We start from the raw sequence: 12,358 nt of genomic DNA, 5'->3' as shown, positions 1-12,358 counted from the left end.
CAAGGTTGAAAGAAATTCCAGAAATGATGAGGAAAAAGGTGATTGAAATACATCAGTCTGGGAAGGGTTACAAAGCTATTTCAAAGGCTCTGGGACTCCAAAGAACCACACTGAGAGCCATTATCTCCAAATGGAGAAAACTTGGCACAGTAGTGAACATTCCCAGAAGTGGCCGACCTTCCAAAATTCGTCCAAGAGCACAGCAACGACTCATCCAGGAAGTCACAAAAAGCCAAGGACAACATCTAAGGAACTGCAGGCCTCTCTTGCATCAATAAAGGTCACTGTCATGACTCCACTATCAGAAAGACACTGGACAAAAATGGCATCCATGGAAGAGTGGTGAGGCGAAAACCACTGCTAACACAGAAGAACATTAAAGCTCATCTGAATTTTGCCAAAACACACTTTAATGATCCTCAAACCTTTTGGGAGAATGTTCTGTGGACTGGAAAGTCGAAAGTGGAACTGTTTGGAAGACAGGTTTCCCGTTACACCTGGCATAAATCAAACACAGAATTCCACAAAAAGAACAACATACCTACAGTCAAGCATGGTGGTGATAGTGTGATGGTATGGGGATGCTTTGCTGCTTCAGGGCAACTTGCAATAATTGAGGGAAACTGCTCTCTACAAGAAAAACCTAAAGGAGAACATCTGGTCATCAATCCATGAGTTGAAGCTCAAGTGCAACTGGATTATGCAGCAAGACAATGATCCAAAGCATAGGAGTAATTCCAACTCTGAATAGCTCAAAAGAAGCACAATTAAAGTTTTGGAGTGGCCTAGTCAAAGTCCTGACTTGAACCTGATTGAGATGCTGTGGCAGGACCTTAAATGGGCAGTTCATACTCGAAAACCCTTCAATGTGGCTGAACTAAAGCAGTTCTGCAAAGAAGAGTGGACCAAAATTCCACCACAGCATTGTGAAAGACTGATCTCCAGTTATCAGAAGCATTTTGTTGCTGCTGAAGGTGGCACAACCAGCTATGAAGTTTAGAGGGGCAGTAGTTTTTCACATGGGTGATGTCGGGCTTTACTGGTTGTTTAGATCAGTGTTACTATCAGAAATAATTAATAATTATTTCTGTAGTTATTAAGTAATATTTAAATTAATCAATTGAATCTAACTCATTAAAACCTCATATGGGACTCCAGTAAATGTAGTGTGCTACGTTTAGGAGTGGGTTTGGTTATTAGCAATAATTAATAATTATCAAAGATAATTATTAATTATTAAAATCAATAGAACATTGATGAGAATCAATGTTAGCTTTTTTAAATCCTTTAAATCAACAATTATCAAAGATAATTGTTAATTGTTAACATCGATGAAACATTAATTAAAATTAACACTAGCTTATTGATCATTCAAATTCAATAACCATCAAAGATAATTATCAATTATCAAAAATCAATAGAATATTAATAAGGATTAACATTGACGGGGCACCACCCTGAAATCAGGGACTAATAACTAGATAGTATAACAGTCTCAATATTAGATTGTTTTCTTAGGAAAATCGACATCCGAAGAATATCGATTTTCGGGAAAATAAACAATGAATGAAGGTTTGAATCCGAGCACTGACATCCCGTCAGCATGACACAGGCGTATGCAAAACAAACCAAAACACTTCTCTTTGTAATATAAACAAAGTTTATTTATGCAGTAATATCAATTAATAATGAATACAATGCAGTCAATAAACTTCCAACTTACAACTACAAACTAAACAGTGATATGATTAGATATGGAAATAAAATAATCCTATAATATATAAGGTGTGTGTGTGACAGTGTGTGTGTGTGTGTGTCAGTGTGGTTAGTACGAGAGAGAGAGAGAGAGAAGTGACAGCCCTAAAGCCGATTTCGCGATAGTGGGAGAGAAAGCAGCTCTCAGTTTATCACTCAGAGACGCGGTTTTATGAGCGGGGCTCGTAAAAGTCCCTTGTTATTTGACTCTTTAATGGATGAACTCAGTTGCTGTCTCACCCGCGATGGCGAAATTGCACAACAATCCAATTTCGTTGGACCACAATACAGCAAAACAAATTCGTGATAATTAATACCCTGAGTATTAATAATGAGCGGACATGGCGGTCCGTAAACTGTACAAGCAAAAACCTTGAAACACAAGAATAACACACTATAATATTCTATCTCTGCCCAGACGTAAACCTCTTACTTGAATCGCATGAGGACACAGGTAGAATGTGTTTTCCTCCGTTCCTTGAGGCTCAGGTGATGACAGGAGGCCGTTTCCTCGCTCTGTCGGCGGGCGGTATGGCTGTTGATTCTCGGCGGGCTGGCGGAGAACTCAGAAATGTCGACTTGATTGAAGATGGAAGAGAAATCTTTAATCTCTTCACTTCTGTAGGCAAACGGTGAAAAGATGCGAATTGCTCGGCAGTCTCCTTCGGATCCGTTAGAGTGTTTGGTTGAACACAGAGTAATCTCAACTCGTCCAGCGAGATGGAGATTGTATGGCTACAGTTTCAAGTCGGACGTTACTTCCTTGTGCCACAAGGTTGCACCTGAGAGCATCGAAGAGCTGCGTCCACACGCTGCAAACAAAGTCGCTGGAAGCAAATTCTGTAAGCATTTCAGAGGTATCTCAACTCCTGATGATGTCATGTTTGAGGGACATTCTGTTGTGTGCCTCATCCAATAGGAGTTGAGAGTTCGATCCTTTAGTGAGCAAGGCTTCGTGGATTTGTAGTCTGTTTTGGACTCCCTTTGTTTGATTTTGGCGCGATTTTTATCAGTAAGATTTACGACTTGGAAGGTGGGGGCCTGAGTTAGGTTTTACAACTGTGTTAGGCCTGCCTTTGTCTTCTATCTGAATACATGAGGCCCAACAGTGATATAGGTGTTGGATAACTTTTTTGCTTCAATAATAAAAATATATATATATTTGAAAACTGCATTTTGTGTTTACTCAGGTTGCTTTTGTTTTATGTTATATCTCTTTTGAAGATCTAAAACAATTTAGTATGAAAAATATACAAAAATAGAAGAAATCAGGAAGTGGGAAAATACTTTTTCACAACACTGTAATATAATATAATATAATGTAATGTAATGTAATTTAATTGCTCTTCAGGTTAGCTGGGTATCAAAACAACAGTGTAAATGTAAAATGGTTGACCAAAAAGAGACATATCTTTAGTATCTGGAAATATTTTGATTTATAATATTTATTTTCATACATTTTTAAAGCCATAAAGGTCATACATCCCTATTTTATTATAGAATTCCAAGTTAAATGTGAACAAATTACTTCTGAAGCACACATACACCTGACTTTAAGTATGACAATTTGTATGACAATTGTCACTATCGAGAAAGCCCTAAAACAGACAAATAATCTTTATAATTTTGAAAGCCCTAAAAACAATCGTCATTATCATAATTTATTTGACAATTAATTTTCAACCCAATTTCATAATCGTGTCAGCCATTACTGGAATCAAAATTATTTTTCCTCTGAATCCTTGAGTAAAGCCAGACAGAATGTATTTCTTCAATTTCATTTCAGTCTATAAAATTATTCTGCCATATATTCTAAACACAAAGTCCAAACTTAATGGATCTAGGTAAACTTTGACACAAAATCATTCTGCGATGCACACCAAATGTCATCCACTTCTGGCCAAAAAAAATTAAATAAAAACATTTCTCTGCCACCGTTTCATCAAGGAGGTTGAAATTTAGCATATATCTTCCTTGGTTTAAGTGCTAACACTTAAAATATTGATTGGAAAAAATCAACAAAAATGGCCACCAGAAGCCAATTTAAATTTCAGCAGCTAATAACTTGCATTGTGAACAGCCGATTATTATTAAATTTGGCATCCACTTACAGGTAGCCAAAATTAGGCTGTAGACAAAATTTTGTGAGAATCTGCCACAATGTGGAACTATAAGACACTAATTCACGTTTTTGTTATTCAATTTTTTTATTGATTCCATCCACAAGACAGATAAACACAACATAAAATACGGAATCAAATATATAAATTAAACCCCTCCCCCCCAGAACCCTCCAAAAAAGCCAAATATCCACCCCACTTCCTGTCAAACAAATCCCATTTTACCAGCCTTCTAAAAATCACCTCCTCAAATGCTGCCACCCCGCCCATCCCCTGCACCACTCCCGAAATGAGGGTGCCCCAGCTGTCTTCCACCCCCTAAGGATAATTTGTCTGCCAACCATAACTCTGGCTAGGTTCCAACTTTTTAAGTGGCTATCCCCAAAATTAATGACCGCCCCATCACCTAAGATGCAGAGTCTGGGGCACAATGAAAATTGTGTGTCCAATACATCACACATAAATCTCTGAACACTCAACCAAAATTCTTGTATCTTAACACATCCCCAAAAAACATGGGTTGTGTCCCCGTCTTCTGAATTACATCACCAGCAGGTGGGTGTGTCTTTAAGACCAAGTCTATACAATCTAGAAGGTGTCCAATATAATCGATGCAAAATCTTAAATTGTATCAGACGCACCCTTGAATCTCTAGATGTGGACTTGATATTTTTTAGAATCCTAGCACACACTCCCTCCTCCAATACCAAGTTTAAATCTTACTCTCATAATCTCTTGAGAGAAGTTGAAGCTCCATCCCCCAGACACTGAATTAACAGGGAGTAATACACTGATGCCTCATGACCTTTTCCAAAAGAAGTAATCACCACTTCAAGAGTATCTGCCCCTTTAGGGGGGTGTATGCTACTCCCAAAAATAGTACAGAGCAGGTGGCGCAGCTGTAAATACCTAAAGAACTGAGATCTGGGAATCCTGAAATGTTGAACCATATATTCAAATGATCACTCCAATTTCATATAGGTCACCAAGCGTATTAACCTCCCTCACAGTCCACTCTGACCAGCAGAAGGGGTACTTATTAATACGTAATTTTGGGTTTAGCCATATGCTCGAGGCAACATTTAAATAAATGTCAGAATTAAACACTCTGGACACTTTTGTCCATACCGAGTGCAAATGCGAAATAACGGGGTGTGACTTAACTTCTCTGATTCGTATAATGGAAAGGCTTTGCAATGGCAAAATAGGGGTAAGAACATCCTGCTCAATACAAAACCAGGGTGGGGCTCTCTCAGGTGGAAGCGACCGATGAGCCAAATGTCTGAGACCAAATGCATAATAATAAAACAAAATCTTGGGGAGGCCTAGCCCACCTATGTCAAGCGGCCTATGTAACTTATTGAAATGTAATCTGGGACGCTTACCATTCCAAACGAAGGACTTCATTATGCTATCAAATTGCTTGAAATAAGAAAGGGGGACATCTACAGGGAGAGACTGTAGCAGGTAGTTGAATTTTGGAATACAATTTATTTTAATAACATTAACCTTCCCAATCATAGATAAATGTAACGAAGCCCATCTGCCCACATCGCTCAAAAAACTTTTTATTAAAGGGTCAAAATTAACTCTAAATCACACAAATTTACTGGGAATAAAATGCCCAACTATTTAATGCCCTGTTTGGGCCACTGGAAAGTGCCTGGCTGAAAAGCCATTACTGGGCAAATTGACTCTGTATCCTGAGAATTTAGAAAAGGAGTATTCTGTCTAATAATTCTGTGAAGGCAAGGCATAGATCTAGTGGGATCAGAGACGAATGATAAAATATCATCTGCGTAAAGCAAAAGCTTATGTGCCATATCTCCCACCACCACCCCTGGAAAATTATCTTCCTTTCTTATCGCTGCTAATGGTTCCAGGGCAAGACAGAACTATAATGGGGAAAGAGGGCAACCCTGCCGGGTGTCCCTGTCCAGAGTAAAATAATCTGAAATTAATCCATTTGTTTGTACCGCCACTACCGGGTGTCTATAAAGTTACTTAATCCATCCAATAAAAGTCTTCCCGAACCCGTATATTTCCAAAATCTTAAAAAGATAATCCCATTCAACCAGATCAAACGCCTTTTCGGCGTCAAATGAGATGGCAGCGACCGGAGTCTGATCATTTGCCAACTTAATCGGTTAGCCAAATTAAAAAAAAAATTTTTTAACGTCTAGCTGGATCAAGGAAATTGGACGTTAACTCTTACACTCGCTTGGATCTTTGTTCTTCTTAAGTATCAGACTGATCCGGGCTTGTGTCATGGTTGGCGGAAGCTTTCCATTCTTTAATGATTCCGTATAAACTTCTAACAAAAGTGGAGCCAGTTCTGTAGCATAAGATCTAAAAATTCAGCGGCAAAACCATCTGGCTCTGGAGACTTGTCTGTAGGCAAGGCCTTAATTACCTTGCCAAGCTCCTCCAAAGTTATCTCAGAATTAAGATCATTTTTTTGCTCAGTCATCAGTTTAGGGAGTTCTAATTGTTCCACAAAGTTTCTAATATCTTCATCGGTGGACGAAGATGTGGAACTATAAAGATCAAGATAGAATTCTTTAAAAGCATTATTAATATCAATGGCTGAGGTATATATTTCACCACCTGCAGATTTCACTGAGGGAATGATAGAAAGAGACTCTCTCTGCTTTATATGTCTAGCCAAAAGCTTCCCTGCTTTGTCCCCCGACTCAAAGTATAACTGTCTTGCACTGAATAGCCAAAACTCCACCTTCCGCGACTAAATAGTATTATATCTATAATTCAATTTGGTCAATTCTCTGAGGCCATCAGATGACATTCGGCGATTCAGCTCTGCCTCGGCATATTTAATATTCCCTTCCAAATCCACGAGTTCTCGTGCTTTGGATTTTTTGATGAATGTGGCATACTGTATGATCCAACCCCTAAGAACCACCTTAAGTGCATCCCAATGCCCACAGAGGATACTGAGGACCAAATGGTCTCCATATAAACACTGATTTCAGCCTTTAACATTTGTTGGAATTCAGGATTTTGCAAAAGGGATACATTAAAGTGCCAACTATATGATTTATTTTTCTCCGTATGTGGCAACACCTCTAAACTCACCAGGGCGTGATCTGGAACTAAAATGTTTCCAATTGAGCAATCAACAACAGATGAAATTAGGGATTTGGATATATAAAAAAAAAAATAAAAAAAATCTATTCTAGAATAAATCTTATGGACTGATGAAAAAAATGTATAGTCCCCCCAGATGGGTTTAAAAGTTTCCAAATATCTGTAAGACCAAGATTGTTACACATCCTGAGAATTGTCACTGTTGCTCTAGGGGGCTTACACACTTTTGCTTCACTATGATCAAGGACTGAATCCATCAAAAGATTAAAGTCTCCTCCCAATATTATATCATGAGTGGTGCCAGCAGCCTGCAACATCCGTTCCAGATCTATAAAAAAAAAGCCCTGATCATCAGTGTTAGGTGCGTAAATATTAGCCAAAATCAACCTTTGCCCCTGAATTTCTCTAATTCACGTTTTTGCTAATTACTCCAGAACAGAATGGCCAGTGCCCACAGATCATGTGGATCTCCATTTCCACAACAAACTTTTCTACCCTTTTATTTTTGGAAAACCTACTTTTAAAAACTCGTCCTTGGCCATTTGGCTGATTTGCATTAAATTTGCATCTACCGATGCTCCTGACAAAAATTATTAAAAGCATTCTGATTCATTGTTTGGAAGATATACAGTAAGGCAAGCCAACAATATGTTTTTTGAGTGTGGCTCATGATGACCAATTGGCCTGTTTCTTGTGAGCGCAATATTCAGACCTAACAAAACGTATTACACATGGACAACAGAACATGCTGATGTCATATGACAAATTTTATCCATTTCCGATGCTAGGGTGTGCTATAACAAAGAAAATCATAATTCTGCAACTGTGATCAAAGCAGTTTGAATTTGGCTATTTTGGTCATCTTTGCTTCACATGTGCTTGCAGCTGTATTTAATAGTTGATGTAGTGATAAAAAAAAAGAAAAAGAAAAAAAAAACCTGTGACAATACAAAAATAAAAACTGTGACAATTCAAAAATCTTCAGCAAAAAACAAAAAGGCCAAATCTCGCACATTCAGTATTGTTTGTTCAGTACAACTTAAAAAAGCACAGAACAATAAGCAACAGGCGCAACACATGCTAGCAGAGGAAACGATGAGGTATCAGTGAGGGAGAAAGCATGCGAGGGCAAATGTTGGGCTAAAGCTTGAGGTAAGAAATCATTTGAAAGACATTTTTACAGTGCAAGTCGAGAGAGGCGTAGTTTCGTCTTAAAAACAGAAGTGTTAACATTCATCAGCAAAGAGTAAAACACAGGCAAAACAAGTTTGGATCTATAGATAAGCTCTAATCAATACTATAGATAAATCATGAATCAAAATCTTTTATTTCATGAAGTCATTTTATTATTTCAGTGGTTGAAGTCATAAAAGTACTGGCCCAGGAACAGCGCCTGCTTAGAGATTACTTACTGTGCAGCTTTATCTTTGACAAGAAATAATTACAAGATAAAAATCCACATTAAAAAACCAAGTCCGTCTTTCTTGGAATACAAATGAAAACATACAATGTCAAATGAAATCTGTAGTGTACCATATAAAAATAAAACAAATCTGATAAACTCTAAGCATGGATGTAAAAGTGAATTCTGACACTTGGAGGGGGGAAAACTGCTCACCTAAACCAAAGCTATAGATTTAATAACTACCATTACTTTAATTACAAATTACGAGTTGTGTTGTACCAGTTTTTACAAAGCTGGAAGCACATTTTAAAAACTGCAGCTGAGGTTAATATCAAAGTAAAGTTAGCAGTTGTAAAGCACAGTGCATGTCTGTCTGACTATCATTCAATCCAAATGTTGGAGTGTTTCAGGTCACGGTACTGAACCGCCCTTATTTAATTTTAGTAAAAACATGTTGTTTACACATATTGAAAACTGGATTGGTTAAAAAACAAAACAAATCCTGATACTGAAATCGAAAGCTGCACCCTCATGTTCACATAGGTATAAAAAAAACACAAAAAAAAACAATTCATCATAATTCTCGCCCTCATGTTGTTGGAACTGTGACTTTTCCCACTTCAATGAAGAAATAAATATATAAAATCAGAAATGGGGTATTTCGTGTCAAATCAACCAAATTTCAGAAACTTCTCTATCCGCAATTTTTGATTTTAATACTTTTTGTGAAAAAAGATAAAACATAAATGATGACGAAAGCCAAAACAAGCTTACATGTAATGGATCAATATTTACTGAGTAATACATTATTTTACATAGGGGGTCAAAATTATTTGTTTTTTTTGCCTATGATTCTGAAGCAAAAATGCAGGTCAAAAAATAATCTTAGAAAGGCAGTGACTCCAGCCAGGTCTCCTAAGCAATCAAATTGGCCCGGTTGCTAGGGAAGGTAGAGTCACATGGGGTAACCTATATGGTCGCTATAATGTGGTTTGTTCTCGGTGGGGCGCATGGTGAATTGAGCGTGGATGCCGCGGTGGATGGCGTGAAGCCTCCACACGCGCTATGTCTCCGTGGCAATGCGCTCAACAAGCCACGTGATAAGATGCGCGGGTTGACTGTCTCAGACGCGGAGGCAACTGGGATTCGTCCTCCGCCACCCGGACTGAGGCAAATCACTATGCGACCACCAGGACTTAGAGCGCATTGGGAATTGGGCATTCCAAATTGGGAGAAAAAGGGGAAAACCCCCCCCAAAAAACAAAAAAAATCTTAGAAAGGCAGCAGCATCATTTTTTATTTTCACACAGAGATGGATAGGTCTATAATTACTCCATTACAAAAATGGGAAAAACGTATTTTTTAGTTGTTTTTCCACAGTTGGAGTGCCAATAATAATAAAAAAATTAAGATACAAAAAGAAAAGTTTGTTTAGAACCCAACTCTAAAAGGATATTAAAAGGAATATTCCGGGTTCAATACAAGTTGAGCTCAATCATCAGCATTTGTGGCATAATGTTGATTACCACAAAAATTATTTTCGACTCGTCTCTCCTTTTCTTTTAAAAAAAAAAAAAGCACAAATCTGGGTTCCAGTGAGGCACTTACAATAGAAGTCAATGGGGCCAATTTTTGGAGGGTTTAAAGGCAGAAATGTGAAGTTTTAATTTTATAAAAGCACTGACATTAATTCTTCTGCTAAGTTGTTAACATTTTTACAGTCATTTCAGGGTTTTTGGGTTTGTTGACATTACATCATCATGTTAACAAAGTTGTACAATTGGCTAGAAGTTTACACAGAAAAGGTGAGTAAGTGATTTTATTACACTAAAATCATGTTAACATACATGTCCTTTATGTCTTGTGGCTAAACTTTTGAAACAGTGAGTATTTTAACATTCAAAGTAAATGACTCACTGCAACCAATACTTTTGCTTTTTTTTAAAAAAAAGAAAAGGAGAGACAAGTCAAAATACATATTTCTGTTAATCAACATTATACCACAAACGCTGTCGATTGAGCTTAACTTGTATTGAACCCAGAACATTCCTTTAAGATATCTTTAATACTTCAGGAGTAACAGGCGCTCCACCTTTGAAAAAAAAAAAAAAAAGTGTTGGTGTTTTATTTATTTTTTGTTGTTCTCTCCAATTTTTGGACTCGCACCACTGGCATATAATGCAACAAGAGGTGCTGAAGTAAATCCTATTTTAGTAATAGACCTATCTATCTCTGTGTAAATATAAAATAATGATGCTGCCAGCTTTCTAAAGTTAAGTTCTTTTTTTTTATCTATATTTTTGCTCCAAAATCGGAATTGTGGATGGAATAAAAAAAATGTTAATAACAAAACATGAATTAGCATCTTATAGTTCCACATTGTGGCAGATTCTCACAAAATTTGGTATACAGCTTAATTTTGGCTACCTGTAAGTGGATGCCAAATTTCATAATGATCAGCTGTTCACAATGCAAGTTATTAACTGCAATCAAATTCTCACATTGTCACACTAGGCTGATTTTGGAGGCTTTTTATATACTATGACACGATTGCATAACATGTTTAACATCTCCTGTTTCACATCGCCTTGTTATTGTAACTTGTCAAATTGCTTTTAGTCTTAAATTGCCTGTCTCAGCGTTTTTGAAGTGTGTTGATCTGATCTGATTTGAAATTACTGTATATAAAAAAAAATAAAAATAAATAAAAATAATGAAATTCACAAGGTAAAACGTCATATAATGTTTAGTTGTGGTGCTTTCAATATAGCAAAAGGTGAATATAATTTACAAATCACTCCTTTTTGTTTTTATTAGTCTCAACTTTTTTGGAATTGGGGTTGTATGACAACAAAAATCTGCCATTTTGTTCGAATGCTTTTCAACTCTGATTTAAAGTCCCTACAGCAGGAATAAGAATGTTCATTGATTAAGAAATGTACAACACATCTTTTGTCATTTTTAAAATGTACACCACCTGAGCTGCCGTAAGTATAAAAGTATCAATATTCACAAGCAATTCTACAATATTTGTTTTTTTAAATCAGTAGGTCCAAAAATACCTGGGCTCCATGCATCACCATAGAAAAAGAAATGGACCCAGTGTTTCCAAATAAAAAAAAATTAAAAATAAAAAGAGCAAATATATATATAAATTTAATATATCTATGATAAAGATTTTGACAGATTTATGCTAAGACTTGTAGTGCAACTACCTATTTTGCGTGTCAAAGAAAAACAAATGAAAAGCACTGGATCTGGAGTTTTAAGGGTAAAATGTGCATTCCTTTGCAGATTTATTGCTCTGGAGGTCCTTAAAAAAGAAGGCACCTGGTTGTGGGGGATTGTCCCTGTCACAGGTCAGGAGTGGATGATGTTAGCAGGGCTGGACAAAGGGCTCTGTTGGTCCCAGGAGAGTAAAAGGGAGCTCCACCCCTGGGAGAGAACAGGGGCGGTGAGGAATGGCTCTGCGGGAGGGGCTTCAGGGGAGACACACTGGGTAAGAGACATCTCGGAGTTAAAGCGTTCACACAGACGTGGTCACTCGGTCCACAGCATTATTGACCTCATTTTTGTTGGAGTCCAGGCCTTTGGCAGCATTCATGTCCTTACGGATGGTCTCGGCCACCTTCTTCATGTTTTTCAGCTCGCCAGGGTGGGGCGTGGCCCGTCTCAACAGCGTCCTCTGCGAAAGAAAAAGAAAGATTGGAGTGGCTGTACGATTCCAGTTTTCTCAGTTCGTCACCATTCAAAACATGTAAAGAGTAAGACCCCATGAAACGGTTTGACGAGCACCATTTTCTTTCCTGGGTTGATTTCCTATTACAACAGGAAGTTGGGCAGGACACACTGAAGGGCTTTTGAATGGATGGGGAAAATACTCCCAGAACCAGGATGGCTCAAAAAGTGGGTGGGCACCTTTACACTCTACATCTGGATGAACTAGTACATTTGCAAAAAGGTGCAGTCCACA

The 12,358-nt window shown here is 37.6% G+C and overlaps 1 protein-coding gene across 2 annotated transcripts in view; it reads right to left on the bottom strand.

Moving 5' to 3' along the window:
- Positions 1 to 12,358, bottom strand: part of LOC127413611 (leucine-rich repeat-containing protein 1-like) — a 159,098-nt gene that overhangs the window by 33,714 nt on the left and 113,026 nt on the right. Inside the window, exon 14 of one of the 2 annotated variants that reach the window (XM_051650890.1) lies at positions 11,951 to 12,070. In XM_051650890.1, coding sequence (XP_051506850.1) covers positions 11,951 to 12,070 — 120 coding nt within the window. Of the gene's footprint in view, positions 1 to 8,287; positions 12,071 to 12,358 lie in introns of those variants that run through there. The other variant, XM_051650891.1, reaches the window with a different exon arrangement.

This window comes from Myxocyprinus asiaticus, chromosome 23 (genome assembly GCF_019703515.2).
Source record: "Myxocyprinus asiaticus isolate MX2 ecotype Aquarium Trade chromosome 23, UBuf_Myxa_2, whole genome shotgun sequence".
NCBI classification, from domain to species: Eukaryota; Metazoa; Chordata; class Actinopteri; order Cypriniformes; family Catostomidae; genus Myxocyprinus; species Myxocyprinus asiaticus.
The sequence above is the reverse complement of the archived record's forward strand: the minus strand, read 5'-3'. Positions and strand labels throughout refer to the sequence as shown.